The sequence below is a fragment of the Eptatretus burgeri genome, chromosome 1 (genome assembly GCF_056783735.1).
Source record: "Eptatretus burgeri isolate ZD-2024b chromosome 1, Ebu_testis_v1, whole genome shotgun sequence".
Taxonomy (NCBI): Eukaryota; Metazoa; Chordata; class Myxini; order Myxiniformes; family Myxinidae; genus Eptatretus; species Eptatretus burgeri.
In genome coordinates this window covers 75820491-75845345 of record NC_140961.1, presented here as the reverse complement: position 1 = coordinate 75845345, position 24855 = coordinate 75820491, and the positions used below count along the sequence as shown (strand labels likewise).

General features: G+C 42.9%; 1 protein-coding gene across 2 annotated transcripts in view; it reads right to left on the bottom strand.

The window, feature by feature from the left end:
• The window catches only part of LOC147034778 (band 7 protein AGAP004871-like), a 46817-nt gene extending 22991 nt beyond the window's left edge, over positions 1 to 23826 (bottom strand). Inside the window, exons 1-4 of one of the 2 annotated variants that reach the window (XM_085888767.1) lie at positions 23461 to 23826; positions 23219 to 23322; positions 18548 to 18620; positions 4370 to 4452 (exon numbers count right to left, since the gene is read on the bottom strand). In XM_085888767.1, the coding sequence (XP_085744893.1) occupies positions 4370 to 4452; positions 18548 to 18620; positions 23219 to 23322; positions 23461 to 23650 (450 nt within the window). In that variant the 5' untranslated portion in view covers positions 23651 to 23826. The remainder of the gene's footprint in view (positions 1 to 4369; positions 4453 to 18547; positions 18621 to 23218; positions 23323 to 23460) is intronic. The other variant, XM_085888774.1, reaches the window with a different exon arrangement.
• Positions 23827 to 24855: the final 1029 nt, after the last annotated feature.

Here is a 24855-nt window from a genome sequence, read left to right as displayed (position 1 = left end):
GAGGTTTTTCGGCCGTTGCTAAGTAACGGAGGGGTCCATAGCAAAGGTTTTCTCACACATAACTCGGACATACCATGAACCTACCATACCAGTTTCAAATATATCTGACTCATAATCTCTGAGATATAACGAACTTCGTTTTTTATTGTTTTCGACCAGCGTTCATTCAAAGTCTATCTTCTCCGACAGTTTTCACAAGATGCAGTTGGAAATCTGTGACAATATGGCTGAATGTACTGCCCACAGTCACTCGTGGCCCGATTTTTGATTTTCGAAATAATAATTTTTTTATGATTTTTCACAAATTTACAAGTCCCGTTGCTAGGCAACAGTGGTGTCCATAGCAACGGTTCTCATTTTTACACAACTCGGTCATGGTATGAACCTACCAACCAAGTTTCATCCAAATCGCCATTGTATTAACTGAAATCACCATTATAAATACTGATAATAAGGGTAGAACAAATCTCAAAAAAAAATTTGAAATTTTTTCGGCGAGATCGACTACCCAACAAGCCGGAAGGCGGACATGGGTAGTCGACTACCCAATAGAACCTCACGCGATGGGCCCGTTCGATGGGAAATGACCTGAGGATTAAGCACAAGAAAATTCATGATTCCAGCTTCAAGGGTTAATGCTGTAGATTGTTTTTTCGTTAAAATACCCCCACATTGAGGTTTTTCAGCCGTTGCTAGGCAACGGAGGGGTCCATAGCAACGGTTCTTTCTCACACATAACTAGCACATACCATGAACCTACCATACCAGTTTCATGTATATCTGACTCATCGTCTCTGAGATATCATGAACTTCGTTTTTTTATTGTTTTCGACCAGGGTTCATTCAAAGTCTATCTTCTCCGACAGTTTTCATAGGATCCGGCTGGAAGTTTTTGACAATACGGCTGAATGTACTGCCCACAGTCGCTCGTGGCCTGATTTTTGAAAAAATAAATTTTTTATGATTTTTCAAAAATGTCAAAGTCCCGTTGCAAGGCAACGGAGGTGTCCATAGAAACGGTTCTCATTTGCACACAACTAGGTCATGGTATGAACCTACCAAGCAAGTTTCATCGAAATCGCCATTGTATTAATGGAGGACTGGACCGAACAGAGGGACAGACAGACAAACAAGCCGGAAGGCGGACATGGGTAGTCGGCCGTTGCTCGGCAACGGAGGGGTCCATATCAACGGTTCTCTCACACATGACGAGAACATACCATGAACCTACCATACCAGTTTCATGTATATCTGACTCATCGTCTCTGAGATATAACGAACTTCGTTTTTTTTATTGTTTTCGACCAGGGTTCATTCAAAGTCTATCTTCTCCGACAGTTTTCATAGGATCCGGCTGGAATTTTTTGACAATATGGCTGAATGTACTGCCCACAGTTGCTCGTGGCCCGATTTTTGAAAAAATTAATTTTTTGTGATTTTTCAAAAATTTCAAACTCCCGTTGCTTGGCAACGGTGGTGTCTGCAGCAACGGTTCTCATTTGCACACAACTAGGTCATGGTATGAACCTACCAACCCAGTTTCATCGAAATGGCCATTGTATTAACGGAGGACTGGACCAAACAGAGGGACAGACAGACAAACAAGCTGGTAGGCGGACATGGGTAGTCGACTACCCAATAGAACCTGACGCGATGGGGAATGTCCTGAGGATTAAGCACAAGAAAATTCATGATTCTTGCATCAAGGGTTAATGCTGCAGATTGTTTTTTCGTTAAAATACCCCCACATTTAGAGGGTTTTCGGCCGTTGCTTGGCAACGGAGGGGTCCATCGCAACGGTTATTTCTCACACATAACTAGGACATACCACGAACCTACCATACCAGTTTCATGTATATCTGACCCATTGTCTCTGAGATATAACGAACTTCGTTTTTATTGTTTTCGACCAGCGTTCAAAGTCTATCTTCTCCGACAGTTTTCATAGGATTCGGCTGGAAATTTTTGACAATATGGCTGAATGTACTGCCCACAGTCCTTCGTGGCCCGATTTTTGAAAAAATTAATTTTTTTTATGATTTTTCTAAAATTTCAAAGTCCCGTTGCTTGGCAACGGTGGTGTCCATAGCAACGGTTTTCATTTGCACACGACGTCATGCTCTGAACCTACCAACCAAGTTTCATCGAAATTGCCATTACATTAACTGAAATCGCCATTTTAAATACTGATAATAAGGGTAGAGCAAATGTCAAAAAAAAAAATTTGAATTTTTTTTTTCGACTCCATCGACTACCCAAGTCGGTAGGCGGACATGGGTAGTCGACGACCCAATAGAACCTGATGTGATGGGCCCGTTCGATGGGGGAATGACCTGAGGATTAAGCACAAGAAAATTCATGATTCCAGCTTCAAGGGTTAATGCTGCAGATTTTTTCGATAAAATACCCCCACATTTGGAGGTTTTTCGGCCATTGCTAGGCAACAGAGGGGTCCATAGCAACGGTTCTCTCACACATAACTAGGACATACCATGAACCTACCATACCAGTTTCATGTATATCTGACTCATCGTCTCTGAGATATAACGAACTTCATTTTTTAAATTGTTTTCGACCAGGGTTCATTCAAAGTCTATCTTCTCCGACAGTTTTCATAGGATCCGGCTTGAAGTTTTTGACAATATGGCTGAATGTACTGCCCACAGTCGCTCGTGGCCCGATTTTCGAAAAAAAATAAGTTTTTTATGATTCTTCAAAAATTTCAAAGTCCGGTTGCTAGGCAACGGTAGTGTCCATAGCAACGGTTCTCATTTGCACACAACTCGGTCATGGTATGAACCTACCAACCAAGTTTCATCGAAATCGCCATTGTATTAACTGAAATAGGCATTTTAAATACTGATAATAAGGGTAGAACAAAAAAAAAAGTTTTTGAAAATTTTTTTTTTTTCCGACAACATCGACTACTATACCCAACATATCGGCGGAAATACTGATAAGGGTAGAACAAATTTCCAAATTTTTTTTTTTTTGAAAATTTTTTTTTTTTCCGACTTAATCGACTACCCAGCAGACAGACAAACATAGACGGAAATACTGATAATGGGTATATCAAAAAATTGTTTTTTTTTTTTTTTCGACTGGATCGACGACCCAACAGACAAACATATCAACGGAAATACTGATAAGGGTCGAAAAATCTCAACAAAAATTTTTTTTCGACTACATCGACTACCCAATATAGTGGTCACTCTGGCTGGTGCTCGTGAACCAATAGTACTAGTAAGAATTGGCAATAATAATAAGGACTAGATATTTGTGATCACAAAGCGATCGCTAAAGGTAAGCCTCCCTCTGCATCTGTGATCCAATGATAGCCATATTATTTTCAGACTGCCATCCATATCACCTTGACCTTCAACATTTATGGATAGAGTGTAAATTAAGAAAATGTGCCCCCATCTACATTCTATCCATAAAACTCAACGTCATGAAAATTGGAGGAAAAGTAATCAATTTATGAGCAAAAAGGTGTTTTTACTTAATGAGTCACAATTCAAAAATAAGTAGGTCAAGGATACTATTCAAACATCAGGTGCACAGCATCAGTGCAGGTACGCACTGATCTTCACCTTCATGTTGCAAGAATATCTTGGAAGGCCAAGCAGTCTTTGGGATTCCGCATTGTCAGCATATATTGGGCAACACAGCAAAAAAAAACAAAAAAAAAAACAGCTTTTTGTTTTTTTCAGAATGCCATTTGACATTGACCTTTAACTTGGAGGTATATGATGTGAATTAAGCATACATGCATCTTACTCGGGCTATCTGGAGAGGGTAATTTCGCTTTTAATCAATCAGACGAACCTTTGTCGCGTTCTGGTGAAAAATGTTTGTCTATAATTAGGTCATCACCTTTAAAATTAGGTCAGGATCAAAAAGTCAACCCCGCATACTTTGTATTCCCATTATTTATACAAAATTTAATTCCGAAAGTCCCAGCCGGCTCAGAGATACAGCTCAGACATTGACAGAAAAAAAAGGTAAGGAAATAAACAAAAATGGTAGTTTAGTACTTCTAGTGGCCCAATAAACTCTGAGGTACCATTTAAACTGGAGTCACCAATTGTAGAAACAAACCCCACAACAGGTATAAGCCTCCCCCTATCCTATAGGATATCCTGTCAGGGGAGGCTCAATAAGAACATGCCTCCCCCCACCCACATGGATGCTCCCATACACAGCGGATGTTTCTAGTGTCAGAAATACAAATTTTTGTCTTACTCAGTGCAGTAGGACATTATAATCTTTAATTATGAAGTCGACAAACAACATCCCCATACATCCATAGTTATTTCATGGAGGGACGAGGAACTGAGCAACATGAGTGGCGTGTGCAAACACTAACCTCATGGAATGGGATTTCAATGGCTCTTGTTCGAACATCCACACGTTTGTACGTATCCAAGCAAGGTTGAACAAGGAATAATCCTGGAAAAAAAAAGCAGTACTGAATAACAAAGAAAGAGAATGATTCACCAGAACAAAAATGAAAATTAAAAAAAACATAAAAAGCTTCAAATATATTTCATAACTTGCTTTCCAGCTCAATCGCTTCTTACTTTATTTAATTTACTAAAGAATCATTCTTCACATTTATTTTTACGTTTCCACTTCAAGGGTTGATTCACCTTTTCGACATGCATCATGGAAGAGGGGGCAATATATTAACATATTGTTTCAGTTTTACAAATGTACCCCGAGGGACAGCATTCATGTACACATGGGGTTCCCCAAAATGAGTTATTTCATGAGTTTAGATGGTCAGTAGACCTTTGCCCTTGTCCAGAGCTTTGGTGGGGGGGGGGGGCAGGGGATAAATGCATTGAGGTTAGTCTGTGTATCCCCGGTATGATCTTCCCCTTCTCTACCCGCTTTTAATCTCAATCCACTAACAATCCGCTTCACCAAACCTCAATTCAACAATGTCTCGTTCATCCCGTCGGTCTTTCCTTAAACCTCACAGTTGGTTTTTTTTCTCGTCCTTCGGTCAGTCTCTATCGATCTCGCTCACCACCACCCTTCCGAATCTTCCCTATTTTATTATTCGCCACCAACCATCTGTTCATCAGTCCCTCATCATAGACAATTAATCCTCCAGACCGGTACTAAATTACCTTCTCACATTCTTCCTTTCTTGCACTCCTACATTTGTCACGCACGCCAACACTTCTCAAACACACGCATAATACAAATGAATGTTTGTGCGCGAGGGAGGGAGTGAGGGCACTCTCTCACTGCTGGATGCACAAGGGGCAGGGCGGGGGCTCGCATCGCTGTCTGAACATCATAACGCAGTGATTTTTCTACAGCCCGATCACTGCACCTGCCCTTGTCAGACATGCACCAATCGGAAAGATGCTCACGTGACGACTGCTCTCTCGAAACCATGCCCCGCTTGGCAACTTATAAAAAGGCCAGGACTCTGCTCCGTTCGCTACTGCTGTTGATGCCCCAGGGGCTGTTTGTCGATGCACTAGAGGACCGAGCACATCTCAAACTGCCTGGTTGGAAGATTGTCTGCCGCGTTGGAGTGCATGTCGCCCTGGACCCACCTGCTCTGGGATATGAGGTGCAGGGGCAAGTCGTGCCAGGGCCAGAGGCAAGTGACCCATGAGCCAAGTGTGTGGTGCAGTCCCAGGGGTGTCTCAGCTCCATATACACTCACACCAGATGCTTCTGACACAACACCAATACTCCACCACCAACCCCTCCCCCCTACAATATTTGACCTGATGCAACCCCGCTTGGTTGTGTGAGGTAAGGGACAAGTCATCCCCACACTCTGCTCTGCTTCTTTCTAATCTCTTCTTGTCCTCAGCTTGAATGATGGTGCCTGTCTGTTGTCTCAGTAAATCTGTATAAGGGGAGTACGTATTGGGGTAAGTCTGCTCTTTCGTGTCTTTATCTTTAACTTTATTTGCTTGTTTATTGTCTGCCGGTGTAAATAAAGATAGCTGCTGCTTGTAAACACATGTATGATGATTGCTTGCTTGTGTGTGTATGTAAATAAATAGTTTTTATCTTTCAAATCTTCCGCGTTTATTTCCTTTCTTTCATTGATCTGACAAAGCATGTTCATAGCCGATCGGCGGGATGTTTTTGCCTCCCTCATCGAGGGGATGTTTCCCCTCGATCTGTCCAGCTCACTGATTGGTTTTGCTGATTAACCAACAATGCACTCATGGTTCCACTCAGCCGTAAAAAGTAGTTGGGTGCATGTTGAGGGAGATACCTGTTGGTGACCTAATGACCTCAACTAAGGTTAACACAATGTAATAGGCAGACCCTGTTTTGGATCTAATTATCCCAACCGGCGTCTGCGGTTGCTTAACAACCCATCAGGCCATGGAGTTGTCCGTGGCCAGCAGCCTCAGGGTTAGAGGTCGAGCGGAAGATCCAGCAACTTCCCCGTGGACCCCGTCCACACTTGAACCCCGACCCATAACAATATAAAACAAGAAAAATTACCCCCGTGTGGGGGTGACGGTCATCTCTATAATACCACAAGTTCTCAATGTTCAGTTATGACCGAAGACTACTGCGCGTCTCAACTGCGCAGTTTGGTTAAAGATGACTCGGCATTTTGGCGCGCGCACGATACATTTTTTATATTTTGAAAATAAATGCCGACGTTTACATTTCGGGTTTTGAAACTTTTGCACCTTCGGTGGAAAAATGTATAAATATACAAGGTCAGCTGCTATGCAATGACACCATTCACTAACTTTTACCATACCCAGTAGAGAATATATAGCCTCCTGAAGGTAGGGCAGTTTTTGCAAACTTTGAAGTCACGTGACGCGAAAACGAAAGCGAAATTCGAAAATCCGTCCTGACCAAATTTAGATATTGTCCCATACATTCATATGCCACAATCAAATTCAAGATCACTTGAGAAATGTAGGAGATATATTTTGAAAATCGTCATTTTCGCATTTTTTGCCAATTTTGAAGTCACGTGACACGAAAACGAAAGTGAATATCGAAAATCTGGCCTGACCAAATTTAGATATTGTCCCATAGATTCATATGCCACAATCAAATTCAAGATCACTTGAGAAATGGCGGAGGAGATGGAATTTGAAAATCGTCATTTTCGCAACTTCAAAGGCCTCGTGACCTTGACCTTCGGTGACCTTGAAAGTCATACCATCGTGTACGTCTCATCGACCTCTATCAGGATCACTAATGACCAGATCTCCCGCTTCAACTTCATTGTGAACGGACGGACGGATCGAAGGACATAGACACCCATATTATTAGGTCATGCTCGAAGAGATGACCTAAAAAAGAGCAGAGATTGCAGACCCTCGCCTCGCCAGGACTTGTTTTGTGTGCAGTTTGTGTAATTTTGTGTGGTGTATTTTGTGTGCCATTTGTGTACTGGTGTGTAATGCAATGAATAAGAGACATAACTAGAACTGCCACTTTATGACTGCTGGCAGTGATGACCGGGTACCAAGACATCCCGCTTTGTTGCAACCCTGCTTTGATCGGCTGCCTGACCCTGCCCCATGACCTTTATCATTCTTCAATTGAATTCAGAATGGCATTGAAATAACTTCAATTCAAATGAAATGGAGGACCAAAATCAGTACAATACTACATTGGAGTCATCAGAAGGAACCTAAACAAGAAAAAAGCAAAGATGAATCAGGAGGAACCTGGATAGGATTCACGTTTCAGCTGCTACTACTCTACCCTCAAACCCATCCTGGCACAGCCAAGTGAGCCTTATTCAAAAAAAATCAAAAAGAATCCAGATTAAAAAAAATTAAATCATTATGGCTGCCACACCATGTATCCGATCAAGTTGAAATTTAAAACATATATTTCCCATCACTACTAGATCATAATTGTGAAGTTTCACATCAATTGATTAAGCAGTTCAAGAGAAATAAATTTTTAAAGATTTTTGCTCAATCCATTATGGCTGCCAGACATCAATTATTCGTGAATACCCTAGTATCTGCAAGGCTTGGGGAACATTTGTGTGAAGTTTCCCCTCGATTTGTCCAGACATTCTGGAGAAGGATTTTTTGTAGGTTTTAGGGTAAATCCAATATGGCTGCCAAACCACTTGACCTGTGACATCATTTGTGTAAACCTTTTGTTCCTCATGGATAGGCATACGTGTGAAGTTTCGCCTCGATCTGTCAGCCACGTTAGAGAAGATTTTTGAAGGTTGTTTTTTTTTATAATTTTTAAAAAGACTATATGGCTGCCATATATGTAATGATGTAACCGATGATTTAATCAAAGTTTTTTCTGTGTAACATTTTATCCTGAGATGACCCTCAAAAATTTATACTGATCAGATGTTGCATTCTACATATGCAATGACGCCATAACAAATGCACCTATGACTTCATTTTAAAAAATCACATATCCCATAAAAAAATAAAGAAACTCCATGAGGAGTACTTGCCATGTGCCAAGTTTCAATTTTTTCCTTTGGTGCGGTTTCAGAGATAGAGGTGCAAAGTTTTCCCATTTTTCCAACATGGCAGCCACACCACGTGACCAATGACATAATAATTATCGTTGAAACGTTCTACATGAGGAGTCGCTCCAATGGTGAAACTTTCATTCCAATCTGACAAGAGGTTGTGGGGAAAAACACTAAAGTTCTGCGCCGGCAAACAAACAGAAGATAGATAAACAGACCCAAATGCAATACTCTCTCCTCTGGTGAGGGTAACAAACAAACAAACAAACAAACAAACAAACAAATAAAAATGGCCCATAGGGCCAGGACTTGACGAAATTCAACAAGATCACGTACCATCGAGAATATTGAGCGATAATAGGTATTTTTGGGGTTAAACATGTGGTGTAGCGGGCCTGTGGGGGCAGGGCATGATGTGGGGGAGCGTGGTGGAGGAGTGGTTCGAGTGATCACGTGCTTGAACGGGATACAGGAGTGCATGTAGCCATTGTGGCCTGGGTGTCTGTAAGTCGTGTGGCTTGTAGAGTGCATCGAGTACGTAATAAAGGGGAGTTACGGGCAACGTACGCTCACGCTCTCGCTTGTGCAATAAAGCAGGGTTGAACTGTTCCCCCGCTAGTGTCTGCCTTGGAGCACCTCTACCACAACACCACAAAATAGTTTTTAGGGTAAACAAACAAAAAAAATTAAATTAAAATACCTGTCACCTCCGCAATCCGAAACAGATGTGACCAATTTTTAATCCAGTCAAAGATACTCCCCTCCTACGTCAGTGTTTCAAATTTGAAAGGAATCCGTTAAGATTTGGCGGAGACATGAATTTTTGAAAATCGGGCCATGCTAAAAGATACGGATTTTCACAATTTTCAGGAATTTTTCCTGACCTTGACATGCCAAAAGTTATAGGGTTCTATTCTGATGGCCAATAAGTCCATTGGTGAAATTCCATGACATTCCGACTCGAAATGCGACCTGTAGAGCGAGACGTACACACAAACAAACAAACAAACTGAACCGACCAACATACTTGACAAAATCGTAGATTTCGTCAAGTAACAAACAGATTAAACAAACACAGACAAACGGATCCAAATGCAATACCCTCTCCTTCAGCGAGGGTAGTGAGGACATAATAAAAAATTACAATGGGACAACAAACATTTTCACCACAGCCAAATGAGAGGAATTACAGAAGGGTGGTAACAGGGTCTCAAAGTGGATAAAGTGAAGCTCAGTAATGGAAATGGAAGAGACCTGGAGGTGCCAATAGATGACAGACACAATTCTCCAAGTAGTGGGGTAGATAACAGCAATTTTTGAGGAATCGTGCAAATGATGATACAAGCATCAAATTTGGCACATTTGTTCTCCAAGGGATTCTAATCAAATATGCCTAATTGGCCATTTGAAAATCCAAATTTTGAAAGAAAAAAAAACTTCAAAAAAGTCAAGATCACGAATCAATGTTGGATGCTGGATGAGATTGGTGAACGTTTCAGAAACATCATCAAGACGTTCCAAGTCTGCCATGCAGTTTTCTTCCCTTTACCGTGGAAGGCAGACACGACGTCACATCCAGTGAACGCATGGAAGTATGGGATCCCTCGAGCTTTCTCAGGCCCTATTGCAGAAACTACCTCATGGACTGGAATCCATCGCGCCTTGGCTCCTTGGCCCAAGGCAATCCACATGTTCTCAAGACAGAGTTCCTGTAAGGATGGCAGTACAGATATTGCTATGACTAGTATGTCCGTGTCATTAGCCTTCATGATAATGGACTTGCTACCATCCGTCGTTGCATCCCTGGCGTGTACAAATATTCGAGTGTCAGCTTCTTCATGACAACATGGAGACAGCATCCAGTGACTTCCTTGTGTTGCTAATGGCATCTTCTCCTTTCGTGACAATGACTGTGCTTGTCGTCTGTGCTTCACACATCTTTTCCACAAGGAAGTGAAACAGCTCAGTCTTGTTGCTGTCATCTCGAAGAAAGCTTCTCCAGTTACTTGGGGTCTTACTGGTTCCTGTCACTCTTCTTCTGATTCCTTGCCCCCTTTTCGACCTTGCCTCGGACTTCAGACTTGACTTCTTGTACACATCAAACTACGTCCACCCTCTCGTACCTGGCACCATAGGATTCCGCCTTTGGGATGATGTCTGCTTTAGCATAGTCATTAAATATCTTTGAAGTGCGTGGAGGTAGGGCATTGATAAGTGTTGAGCCATCAATGATGACTGCATCTCCCCTTGGTTCTCTGTCTGGGATGTTCATTTGCGCTTCAAGAATTTCAGCCAGCTGTGACCTCAAACTTTTTTGAAGTTTCTTTCTTTTTTTCAAATTTTTCAAAATTTGGATTTTCAAATGGCCAATCGGGCAGATTTGATCAGAAAGCCCTGCAGAACAGAAATTCCAAATTTGATGCTTGTATCATAATTTGCACGATTTTTCTACTATCTACTACAGTAACAACATTAAAGCAAGGGATTGAGACAAAACCAGAATAGAGATGACCCATATTTCATTTGCACTACTGTTATGTGAACGAGTGGTGTGCTCTTTGTGTTAAACTGACTAAACACGACTTCATTAGTTTAAAAAAAAAAAAAATTTTTGAAAAATTTGCTTGGGAAGTGATGACTCATTTTCTGCATTCAAATCGGTGGCGTGATGGTTTGAGCTCCCAAGAAAAGTAGTGGCAGCAGAGGGGGTGGATATGCTTAAATTGGAATTGGATAGTTACCTCAATGCATTGGAGATAGAGCGGTATGGGGATATTGGCAGGACTTGTTAGAAGCTTGTGTGTGGATGGGTGATGGTTTCTGGGACTGGTGCAGCAGAGGCATGATGGGCCGAATGGCCTGATCCTGAACCACAGTTCCTTGTGTGAGCAGTTTCAACCAGACTCCGTGGCATTTTGACCAAAATCTAATCAGCACTAGCCACCACCCTCCTGAATCACGTGGTGTAATTTGACATTGGTAGCTTCTTCCGTTCGAGTTATCGTGCCTACAAACAAATAAACAAACAAGCAGTCATAGACTGGTACTTACGAAATCGTCAACTTGACCTCTGACCTTGTCTAATAAAAGCTGTCTCTCGAGAAGGTAGCGACGCAAACCAGAAGTTTATACGATGATTCTGTACCAAACCATCAAAAATTGAATGTTTTGGATGTTTGACCTCACTGTGACCTTGACCTTTGACCGATTTTGACCAAAATCTAATCAGCACTAGCCATCACCCTCCTGAATCACGTGGTGTAATTTGACATTGGTAGCTTCTTCCGTTCTCGAGTTATCGCGCCTACAAACAAACAAACAAACAAATAAACAGAAACGCAAGTCATCAATATACTTCCGAAATCTTTAGATTTCGATAAGATACGAGATTTTACAAATAAAATGCAAATTAATTATTTAAAAATCATGCAATGTGATTTTCAGGATTTTTGTTTTAGATTCCGTCTTTCACAGTTGAAGTGTACCTATGATAAAAATTACAGACCTCTACGTGCTTTGTAAGTGGGAAAACCTGCAAAATCGGCAGTGTATCAAATACTTGTTCTCCCCACTGTACTTGTTGAGTCAACTTTTGAAAATTTGTTCAGACAGGCTGTATTTGATGCTCTGCACAATCTCTCTCACCCTGGTATCAGGGCAACGCAGCACCTTGCAACTCAACGTTTTGTCTGGTGTGCCATTAACCATGATGTGTGAAATTGGTCCAGAGCCTGTTTACAGTGTCAACGAGTGAAAATACATCGTCACACGGTAACACCTTTGGATGATACCACCAAATCCACTGACAGTACGAGTCGGCAGCCGCCGAGGTGAAAGGGCCATGGACAGGTTTGCCCCGCACATGGACCAAGTGGGTGCCCAATGGTGAGTGAGTGGAGAGGAGCGTGGCACATCAGCAATGCCATGATATCCCAAGGGGATAAAAGGAATGAGCGGCAATGGAAGAGCTCTCGGGAATATTCGGAGAAGCTGCGCCCATCACTCCTGCATCGCCCTGCCGTGGAATCAAACCACAGTCCCCTGCACGACTGCCTGGTTTGCCCAAGGAACTCTTCTTGTCTTCCGGAATTCCTATTGTCCATATCTCATGGTGTTTCTGTGGGCCCTAAGACTTAGGACAATTATGAATCTCCGTTTCATCGTTGACATCATGGGTACCTATCGGTCGTTAGTTAAGGAGTATTGGTTTGTTGAATCATTTATGTCGATTGCTTCCATGTATTTCCTTCCCTGTGACCATTGCTTAATGGAATATACCTGTTCTTGGGGTGAATTTAGCTTGTCATGATCCCTCTTCTGGTCATTAAAGAAAGCCCGTTGAGGGTTGATTGGTGGCAGATATTAATGTCACATCCAGACAGTGCCACGCATCTCCAGGCTCGCTCTGCCTAATTAGGACGAGACAAGTGGTGCCAATTAGCATAGCACTCGGCTGGCTCAGAGATCCCAATCAGTACCAGTGGAAATGTCATTCGGTTTGGAGTTTTTGAACCGGTTGACCATTCCAGTTGTATTGAGGAGTTCCACCAGACAACTGGCATGACCAGCCAACTGCAACTGTGTGTATATATGTGCGTATATATGTGTGTATGTATGTATGTATGTATGTATGTATGTATGTATGTATGTATGTATGTGTGTGTATTTATGATTTCGGAGCGAGCACGCCGGGAGGCACGAGGGGGTTGCTCAGACCCGACGCTCAACTTCCAACCCTGGGGCTACCAAGCCATGGAATACTCCACTATCTGACGGGTTGTTAAGCAACCATGGACGCCGGTTGAGACAATTAAATAGAGCAGGATGCCCTCAGTCGCATTACCTTACTTATCGATCCAATCGCTTCAACTGGGGCACCGCACCATCAACGCCCACCCGTCTACTTATTACATTTGAGCGAACCGTGGGATGGACGTTGGCTAAACCAAGGGAGCGAATCAGTGGGGTGCAATCATCCCATTTTTAGATGGGTACAACCATCTAAAACGTGCACATTAGGTGAGACCAATGAAGGCAAAGGACAACCAGGCAAGTTTGAAAGCACAGTTCACCAAGCCTGAAGCATGTATTCACAATCACAATCACAATTATTTGCAGCACAGATGGAGATCACAATCAACAGGGCATGTATTTACAGGGGTGTTCAAAACAAGCACATACACAGATCAAAGGGCCCAGAGAAAAAGTAATCAATCCTTGCACATAAATTCCCCTTCTACAATCTTAATTATGTGCAACAAAAGGCGGGCACACCACACAATCATACCAGGAAGAGTAGACAGTAAGAATAAGATGAGAAGAAGAGCGGAGCATGGTTATGGCCTCAGACCCATCTGACAGATAAGGTAGGCCTGTGCCAATCCAAAATGAGGGACAGGATGGATGGGGGAACTGGGGATATAGGGAGTGTCAGTGCAGTGTAAGATATCATGTGCTTTGGCAGGCAGTTATGGCTGCGACCCTCGTGGTCCAAAAGGGGAAACAGTAGAATCTTGTGCAAGCTTGTGCAGACTCATGGAGGCACGTGCAAACTTGTGCAGGCTCATAACAGGCTCAAAACATTCCAGCTCCCTCCCGGAGGCTCAAGTGGTTTGGGCAGGCAGATGACAGGCCAAGCATGGCAAAACAGAGAGAGCGTTCGCTCGCTCACTCTGGCTTTTATGGAGGCATGGTCATGCCATTTTGGGGATCCTTCTGTTCACTCATGGCGCATTTCCTTTGGCTCCCGGTTTACCAAGCCTTCGAGTGACTTCCAGAAAAGTCTGCGGTCACTGAGTGGCACACCAACTTTTGGAAGAATCTTCAGTGGTGGTACTCTTCATTTCAGCGCAATTCTGCACATCTTCGCGCAGGGGTCGATTAGTAATTTGTATTTGAATGGAGGAAATGCAGGGGAGGAAGGGAATGCTTTCGAACTCGAGGATTAATTATGCTCTGCACAATGAAGGATTTGTTGAAGAGATTTTGAGGCGATAAGGTCAAGGATTTGGATATTGGATGAAAGAGGGTTTTTGAGGGAAGCGCAGGAAGTAGAGGTTGGGAAGCGAAAAGTCAAGGGAATTGAGATTTATGGATGAATGGGTGGATCATTGTTTCAGCGAGGACAGGGAAGTTTCCGGTGGGGGTTACGGGGTTCGGAAAGCAAAGGGTGGGGGATGTTGGAGAGTCCTGCGGAATAGCGGCTTGGAAGCGAGAGGGTGAGGGATTGTTGATGGATGGATAAAAGGATTGAAAGATGGGTTGATGGTTGAAAGATGGATTGAAAGCTGATAGAAAGGGGGGAAAAAAAATCTCACAATGCATTCCCCCCAATCCCATGCAGAAGGGGTAGGGACTAATGAAAGCACACATTCCAATGAAATAACTAACTCAGGGTTTCACTATGTAGCCTTGGATACTCTACCCAGGATCCATTTCCACAAATGTAACAACATATGTTCAGTGTCGATATAAAGTCCACACTCCCAAATTTTTCACCTTATGTTGCCATATAGCCTGGAATTAAATTACGTTAAATCAGACTTTTTCCACCTTTAATTACACAGAGTAACCCACAACTTCCAAAATAAAAACAAATTGTACAAATTTCAGAAAATTAATTAAAAATACAAAACTACAATATCTTGGTTGGATAAGGGTCTTGTATAGCATTATAATAGCAACTGTAAATCAGCTCAGGTGTAACCAATCACCTTCAAAATCACACACCAAGTTAAGTGACCTCCACCTGTGTTAAATTGTACCAATTCTGATTATTACCTCCGCCACCGAAGGTGAAGGAGGTTATGTTTTCACCCCTTTCTGTCTGTTTGTTTGTTTGTTTGTTTGTGTGTAGGATATCTCAAAAAAGTTGTGGACGGATCCAGATTAAATTTGTGCACAGGTTTGGTGTGTGACAAGGACAAACTGATTAGATTTTGGTAAAAAAAAAAAAACGGATCCGAATTTGGATACGAGAATTATTTAATTTTAAAGTGGTTCTTCACAATTGAGAGATTGTGCCAAAAACGATATTTCAAAATTGTAACGGGCCCGATATGTTCTCGTGGATCAGGTATTACGTGGCGGAGGTATGCGCTCCACCGAGTGCCCTTCTAGTTTCAGAATAAAATCGCCTGCTCATGTAGGTTTCCTCTGCTGGCTAGTGCATTTCAGGGAAAAGACTCGACGATGAGCATGAAGGAGCTTTCATAAGACCTCCGAGATGAAGTTGTGGAAAGGCACAGATCAGGGGATGGGTATAAAAATATTTCAAAGATCTTGAATATCCCTTTGAGCACAATCAAGACAATCATCAAGAAGTAGGTGTATGGTACCACAAAGACGCCGCCTAGATCAGGCCGTCCCTCCAAGGACGAGACTCAGAGAGGCCACCAAGAGGCCAATGGCAACTTTGAAAGGGCCACATGCCGTTATCACAAAGAGTGGTCACTGTGTGCATGTGACAACAATACCCCAAGCACTCCATAAGTCTGGACTGTACGGTAGGGTGGCAAGAAGGAAGCCATTACTCAAAAAAGATCACCTTGAGTCCCATTTGAGGTCTGCAAAAAAAACCACTCTGGAGATTGTATGTAATGCTATGTTGCGTCTGTGCATGCGTTGACAGGCCTGGTGCGTGATGATCAGATTAAAAGCTTGTTGGATAATGGCAGCATTCTGGTAACACGTGTTTCTCTTTGCCTCTTGACACGCGTTTCGGTTCTGGGAGAACCGAACATCTGGCGATGAGGATAAATTATTTTGCCTTGGAGACTGCCTTATTCTCTCTTCCTGAAGTCATGGCCACATTCGGGATGATTGAAGAGTTTAAATATGAAGAGGAAGAGTGGTCGCTGTACGTGGAGCATATGCAGCACTATTTCATAGCTAACGACATGAGTGTGGAGAAACAACGGTCCATAATGCTGAGTATTTGTGGGGCACCGACATACAAGCTCATGTCAAGTTTGTTCGCACCAAGGAAACTGGGAGACATCCCGTTTTCGGAGCTGGTTAAAGTCGTTGAACAACACCGGAATCCGAATCCGTCGGTGATTGTGCAGCGTTACAAACTGAACATCCGCAGTCAAGAAGGGGGTGAGTCCATTTCGGATTATGTAGCAGCCTTACGTAAATTGGCCATACGATGTGAATATGGAGGTCATCTCGAGGAAATTCTACTGGATTAGTTAGTCTGTGGAGTAACGAACGATCACATCCAACACAGATTGCTGACAGAAACAATGTTGGATTTCGACAAGGCCCTGAAATATGGCTTTCGTCAATGGAATTGGCAAAAAAGAACGCATTGGATCTCCGTGAACATACCGGAGTAGTGCAGGATCAGGGAGCAGTAAACAAGATGACGAGCTTGAATGACCAGAACAAGATGACCAGACCCCCCGCGCTTTATCTTTTGAAGAGGGGTCCGCAGTGAAATGTGGACTCTTGTATCATGCGGCAAAAGGGTCACCTTGCAAGAGTCTGTCGTTCAAAACCCAAAACCCAGAGTATTCCTCGGAGCAAGAACAGCTCTCCACAGGGAATGAGCAAAAGGTCTCAATACAAGACATATCAGTTAGAGGAGGAAAATGAAGAGGACACGTACAGTCTTTTTCATAAATCGAGCAACCAAGCGAAATCCAAACCACTGTTTGTGAGGTTGGAGGTACAAGGCAGAGAAGTAGAGATGCAAATCGATACCGGGTCTTCGGTGCCATCCTTACAGGAACTAGGTCTTGAGAACATGTGGATTGCCTTTGGCCAAGGAGCCAAGGCGCGATGGATTCCAGTCCATGAGGTAGTTTCTGCAATAGGGCCTGAGAAAGCTAGAGGGATCCCGTACTTCCATGCATTCACTGGATGTGACGTCGTATCTGCCTTCCGCGGTAAAGGGAAGAAAACTGCATGGCAGACTTGGAACGTCTGATGATGTTTCTGAAACATTCACCAATCTCAGCCAGCATCCAACATTGATTCGTGATCTTGACCTGCAGAGGCTGGAGAGATTCGTTGTCCTCATATATGACAGATCAAGCGCAGCCACTGGTATGGACAGATCTCTTTGGATCTCTTTGGATCAAGACTGGATCTCTTTGCCCGCAAGCAGAGGCCGTACAACTCAATTCCACTAACACAGGCAGCCCTCAGAGAACATGCAAAGCATGCGGCCTATCAGGCTGGGATCATCTGGGGCCAGGCAATCATCTCCAGTCCAGACACGAGCAGTCCCGCTGAATGGGGATGGACACAGAAAGGAGAGACGTGGCAGATATGTTGGACAACACTACCCCCTATTGCAACCAGCTGTCAGGAACTGACTAAGTGTTCCTGTAAGAAAGGTTGCAACCGGAGATGCAAGTGCTTTCAGTCAGGGCTCCCCTGCACAGTACGCTGCAGCTGCATATGTGGACAGTCGCAGCTGGAGGAACATTCGCATGGTATGCATAACTTTGAACATTTACTCGCTTGGGCCTGGTTGCAGAAAGGCCTTAGCTTCATATGACAATCATTAAAGTGGTGCAAAATCAGAAAAAGTGTGTGTCAGGGGGCTTTAAAAACAGGAAAATCCACTCCAGCAGGCTTGAAAACATAGTAATCCACACATAGATCATGCAAATCGGACAACTACAAATACTTCAAAGCAAAAAGTCAACTTCGGGAGGCTAACTTGGCGGCCATCTTGAAAAATGGCCGCCATCTTGGATTTTCAAATGGCCAAACAGGAAGATTTGATTAGAATCCTCTGGAGAACAAATGTGCCAAATTTGATGCTTGTATCATCATTTGCACGATTCCTCTCAAAAATTGCTGTTATCTGCCCCACTAAATGCCCACACATTTGGTTTTTCCAGTGGCATTGCTCAGCAAGAATCCCACTGTTGACCCAAAAAATTGCGGAAATAGTGCGTCATGATTATTAAATAAAATCGCCCCAAAATGCACATAATGAAAATAGCTTGTGTGTACATCATAATTATATATATATATATATATATATATATATATATATATATATATATTACATGCACTTTGTGAAGAAATAGAAAAGAATTACAAAGTTTTCTTTACCTGGTCGACATGCACGCAGAGATCTGAGGCGACCGAAGCGGAAAATAACAGCACGCTGATTCTCATGCACAATCTGAGAAAAGACAAAGCAAATCTTGAATGAAATGCATCAATTGACTGAGCAACACTTTCACAAGTTCATCGAGATCATTGAGAATGAGGCAACATTGAAGATCACTTGCTTTCTGCGCCACAAAGAAGAGTCGAGAACATCATAAGTATTCATTGTTTGATCAACTAATGATTACACGAACAGCAATTAATGTTTGTTATCCACAAAACATTGTCTCCTATGGAAGAGTGAAGTGACTGAGGGTTCAAAAAAAAAATAAAAATAAAAAAATAACTTGAGCAGCACTCGTAGAGCGCCATACGAAAGCCTTGCACGTTCATTCTGAACAAAAATACCATCGTTAAGTGAACACACTAATATTATGGCCCACTGCTCTTCTTCTGGCCAATATACCTGTATCATTCATGAACCCCATTATGTGACAGTTTCTTGGCATGGGTTATGCATGGCATAAATTTAATTATTCACTCACATCCAGTCATTAGATCAGAAGACACTACAGATTTTTCTGATAAAGATTTCAATTCATATAATTATAGCTGGAATACCACTTCACCGATGGCATCATTGTTTTCACCCTATATACCCATTGAACAGTTAATGACATATGCTAAGTTTCAATTTTTTTTTATGTTGAGCGGTTTCAAAGAAAATTATGTCCAATTATTTTTCCTTCAATCCAATATGGTTGCCATACTACATCACCGATGACATCGGAGTGAGCAATAAAATATTCTCCATGAGGAGACCCTCAGATCCTCCTGTGTTTAAAGTTTCGCATTGATTGGACAAGCTGTTGCAGGGAAAACATTATTAAAGCAAAAGTATATAGATGCGGTCTCTCTGTCTCTGTCTCTCTGTCTCTCTCTACCCCTTCAGGGTGAGAGTGACAACACAGTCTTAATTTACCATTAACATTTTTAACCAAATTACCCAGATTATCTTAAACCTGTCCTTAATGAAACAAACACACAGCAGCAACAGATAAAAAAACGTGTCAACACAATGGAGAGGGACGGGTGAAGGGCTAAAGCCCTCTCCCTCCCCACCCGCGCCCCCCCAAAAAAAACTATACCGTTACCTCTGCCACCGAAGGTGAAGGAGGTGATGCTTTCACCCCTTTCTGTATGTTTGTCAGTCTGTTTGTGACCAGGATATCTCAAAAAGTTGTGGACGGATTCGGACGAAACTTGGTGGACAGGTTGGGTGTTTCGCAAGGACGAATTGATTTGATTTTGGTGAAGATCTGAATCCGGATCTAGATACGAGAATTATTAAATTTTAAAAGTGATTCTTCACCATTGAGAGATCGGGACAAAACGTTATAGTACTGTGTGGCATGATATTTCAACAAGGTAATGGGCCCGATATGTTCACGTGGATCAGGTATTACGTGGCGGAGGTACGCGCTCTACCGAGTGCCCTTCTCGTTCTCATTCTGTTGTACCATAGTCTGTTACAGAGTGGTGCTGCTGAAGCAGTTTCTTGGCAAGGGTCATGCTCGGCGGTTTGCCATCCCTCTCCCAGTGGTAGTTAGGACAGGAATTTGTTATTTGTTAATGGTGCTGGCAAGAGCTTACATAATCTTATTGAAGGACATTGTTGGATCTTTAACATCCACAAACTAATGCAGACAGACGGGACGCTCAGTTCATGTCCATCCGAGAGATGGCATACAATTTGATGTCTTGCCCTGCCTGTGAAACACCAGGATGACGGTTTATAGCTGGTCGGGATTCAAACCCAAACCTCGAGGCCATCCCACCAGCCCAGTACTTCATAGTATACACACAAGAAAAAAAACTATCATAAACATTTTCAATGCACCCACGATTCCTGATGCGAGGGCCAAACCAAACTGCTTTTTCAATTTCCATCTCTCATCAGAAGTGTTTTGAGATTTTCACTTAGACCAGTATTAGAATGATGCAAATATGAGAAGAACTGCTTAGTCACATAGTCAGCCAAGTTCAGGTCCTGGATATTACATTTCAGGGGGAACTAATTTAAATCGGTGAATGGAGACCTTTTCAAGTTTTAACTATGATGATTCACATAATTTGTTTGAATGTGACCTAATTTTGCTGGCAGGATGGCCTAGAGATGCCCAGACTTGCCTCAACAAGCCGTCGAGCCTGAGTTTGAATCCTGACCCAGGTACAAACTGTCATCCTGGTGTTTCACAGGCAGTTTAATTCATCAATGTGTACGCCTTCCATCGTATGGACGTTAAACCGGGGCTTCCCACCTGCCGGCATTAGTTGGTGGACATTAAAGATGCCACGGTGTCATTTGCGAAGAGGAGGTGAGCTATCGCCGGCACACTGAAAACAAATTCCTGCCTTGACTCCCTGAGTCGGATCCAGGATTGTAACCCCAGCCAATAAATTGACTTGGCAGCACCGACCCTCCACATAGCGCATGATACATGAATGAAGGAATGAAAAGCGGATTCTGATCGAGAATCAAATGGATGTTTAGAAGTTTTGCTTTTCTGAAAGTGACTGTTAAACAATACGAGTACAGTAAGAGGATCTCGAATCTTTGGATGTAGCGAGCGCATCTTACTAGCAGCACAGATATGACTGAAGATGAGGTGAGAAAGCGAACTGCAGTTCTCCAATGAATCTTGGACAAAAAGCATTGGGCCCAATCAACCAGATTTGTCAGATTTTCCAAAGAGAGCATCAACGTGATAACTTGGAGGTACACGCATTATACGCTTGTCTTGGGGCCGTCTCGTCTGGGTCTGAATGTCGAACGAGCTAAAAGCTCTCGTTCTAAGGGTTTCATGTGCAGGACAATGCATCATTGTGTGCACCATCCATCGGAAGGACGTTGAGCCCGAACACCTGAACTTGGTGAGTGGTTGGTGGATGTTAAAGATTGCGCAGCTTATGTTGTGATGAGTCTACGAGTTATCGCCAGCATCGTGGGAAAATTCAAAATTCATGCCACATCCAATCGAACGTTCAGCCCGACCTGCCATTCGACAGAGACGTGGGCTAAAAACATTCTCTGTCCGACAGTACTAATAGTTGTAGTTGTGGTGTGTGCGTGGAAATTTTGTTTGTTTGTTTTTTTTTTTAACAAAAAGACCTTAATCAATGCCACATTTTCCCTCTATACAGCCCACTATCCCAAGCATCCTTTCTCTGTGTTCCCACCTCTCTCCCTCTCCTCCACCTCAATATTGGTCAGCCCCTTCTCATCCCATAAACTGCATCCATATCAAACACCTGCCTGAGCACATCCCCCTTCTCCCTCCTCCCTCCTCAGTACAAGCCCTAAACAATGCATATGTCCCTCTCCTGTTCCTTTTCATGAATGTCCCTCACTCCTGATATCCTCATTACCCTTCCTCTCCTTAAAAGATATCTCAATCAGTCACCCTCAACATTTCCATCTCTGTCCTCTGCACAATTCTCTCCACTTCCTTTTATAAAAGCTCAAACCAACTCTCCTTACAGAAGAACTGTTTTTTTAGATCCCCGTGGAGGATCTCCAAGTCTTACTCACGTTGTTGTTCTTCATCTTCTTCTTGTGGACTTTTTTGTTTCACAGCCTACAGTTTTCATCGAAACTTCCTGAAACTTGGCGAATATATGTAAAAATACCCTGCGCAGACAGTAACCATCTCCGATTTTGAAAATTCCTCCTAGAAAAAAAGTTGTGACGTCAAAATATCTCCGCTAATGGAAATCGCCTAAAAAATTATCTCCGAAACGAGGCAAGCTTTTTGAATTGTTTGTGGGAATCGAACAGGACATTAGCAGAGATGAATTACCGCACATATGATACATCACTATGACGTCATATCAATTTTTATGACATCATTCCTATTTTTTGACATTTTTTGTTTCATAACCCAGAGTTTTCATCGGATCTTCGTGAAACTTGCCATGTATATGCAGAAAGGCCACGCGCAGGCAGCAACCATCTCCAATTTTGGAAATTCTTCCGAGAAAAAAAGTTGACGTCATAATATCGCCGCTAATGGAAATCGCCTATACCATTATCTCTGAAACTTGGCAAGCTGTTTGAATTTTGTTTGCGGGAATCAAGCCGGGCATTAGCACAGATAATTTATCGCAAACCTGATACATCACAATGACATCAAATTCGTTTTTATGACACACACACACACACACACACACACACACACACACACACACACACACACACACACACACACACACACACACACACACACACACACACGCACCTTACCTGTACCCTCGTTTTCTTGTCGATCTTGTTCGTAAAACCTACATCCTTGTTGCCCAATGTCTAGAGAGTTTCCATGGGATTGAACGTTTCTCCTGCCTTTCATTTAACTATTTCATGTAGTCGTCACTTAGTTATAGGCTGACGTCATAAATGTTTTAAATGTTTACCACTGGTAAATCACAATTTACTTTCTCCTCCAATGATGTATTAATCAGTAGACAAAGCTTCACATTGATGTCTATGTTTACGACAGTGATGAACGAGCAAAGCATCATTTAAAAAACGGGAACATTTGGCCAAAAAAAAAATGGAGGAGAAAGCATGTCTAATCTTTAAATTTACACTTTTGGCAAATGCAAGATGTTTACCTTAATGCAGAAGGCAAGGGAAAAAGGCAAGGTGAGTAGGATCAGCAGTGACGACAGGAAGGTGAGGAACAGTTCACAGGGTCGTGCACGCTGACTTGAATGTCCTGTAAACAAGCAGAGGGCTCCGTCATCACCTGGAGTCAAAAAAAAAAATCCTTCCTTCTCAACAATTACAACTTCATCCAAAAGGTTGTGGTGAAAACAAAGAACATGGTGCATCGAGACAAAGCCACCAGAATCACCAATGTCCAAGTGTTCACATTCCATCGCATCTAGACCAACCAGCCCAGCAGTAGCCACACCATCGACGTCGACCACGGTGGTGCGGCCAACTGCACCGTGCGAATCCGTGTCGGTACCCGATCCTGGGCCGTACTTGGCATCGCCATGCCGTCGCCGCTCCTCACGGGAATTTCGAGATAAGCGAGACATGCAGCTCACTCAATATGGATGAACGATGAAACCGTGAAAATGTTCAAGCAAACCAAGCCAACCGAATTGGAGATACTTATTGCCAGCACTGCCTTGTTCCAATGCGGTTCAGGGACATCGAACCAGGAGCAAGCAAAACTACAACTGTGTTTTGAGGAATGTGAGAGGGGTGAGTGTGTGTTTGAGCAATAAGTCGTTGGAATTAAGAGTAGAATTGAGGAGGAGAGGAGTCCTGTGGGTAAACATTGCGCTGAGCACCCCTTAATTGTCCTTTCATGAGACACACATTCCAAGTGGCATGAAATAACGGGGACTGCCTGAAATGGCTTTTTTCAAGCAACATGATTACAAAGAAATTCAAAAATGAAACTTTGGAATTTATCGTTCCTTAAGTTATCATTCACAATTCACGTTGATTCGGTCATCCCTGAACTTGCGGGGGAATAAAAAGAGTCCTGAAATCGACTTGCCACTAAATGCGGTGACCTCGTGATTAACAGTGATCATCTGATGCAAGCGACCATTCTACTTATCTTTTCTGAAAGTTTCATGCTAAGCTGTTTCCACCTGATGAACGGATCGGTGAAAAGTTTGCTCGGGACCAAGGACATAGTTGTAGTCATGGAGTTGTCTCAAAATATCGTCTCAAGTCTTAAAGGTAGCGCATCAAGTCGAAAGGGTATAACCTCGAATCTTAAAAGGTACAGCCTCGAGTCTCAGAGGTAGAGAGCCTCGAGTCTCAAAGGTGTGGAGCCTCGAGTCTCAAAGGTGTGGAGCCTCGAGTCTCAAAGGTGTGGAGCCTCGAGTCTCAAAGGTGTGGAGCCTCGAGTCTCAAAGGTGTGGAGCCTCGAGTCTCAAAGGTGTGGAGCCTCGAGTCTCAAAGGTGTGGAGCCTCGAATCTTAAAGGTACAGCCTCAAATCTTAAAGGAAGCACCTCGAGTCTCAAAGGCAGAGAGACTCGAGTCGCAAAGGTCGAGATCCTCAGGTCTCAAAAGGTAGAGATCCTCGAGTCTCAAGGGGAGTCCGGGAACACAACTTTTTATTCTCAAACAACTAGATGACGATGGCACCTTGCCTCACAGGTTCTCTCTTTCTATCTGATCATGTTTTCTCTTATTTACTTTAATCACCCTTTATAAGATGTTATTCAAAATATACAATTACAAAATAAGAGTCACAGGTTTTCAGACTTGAGGCGAAAGGTT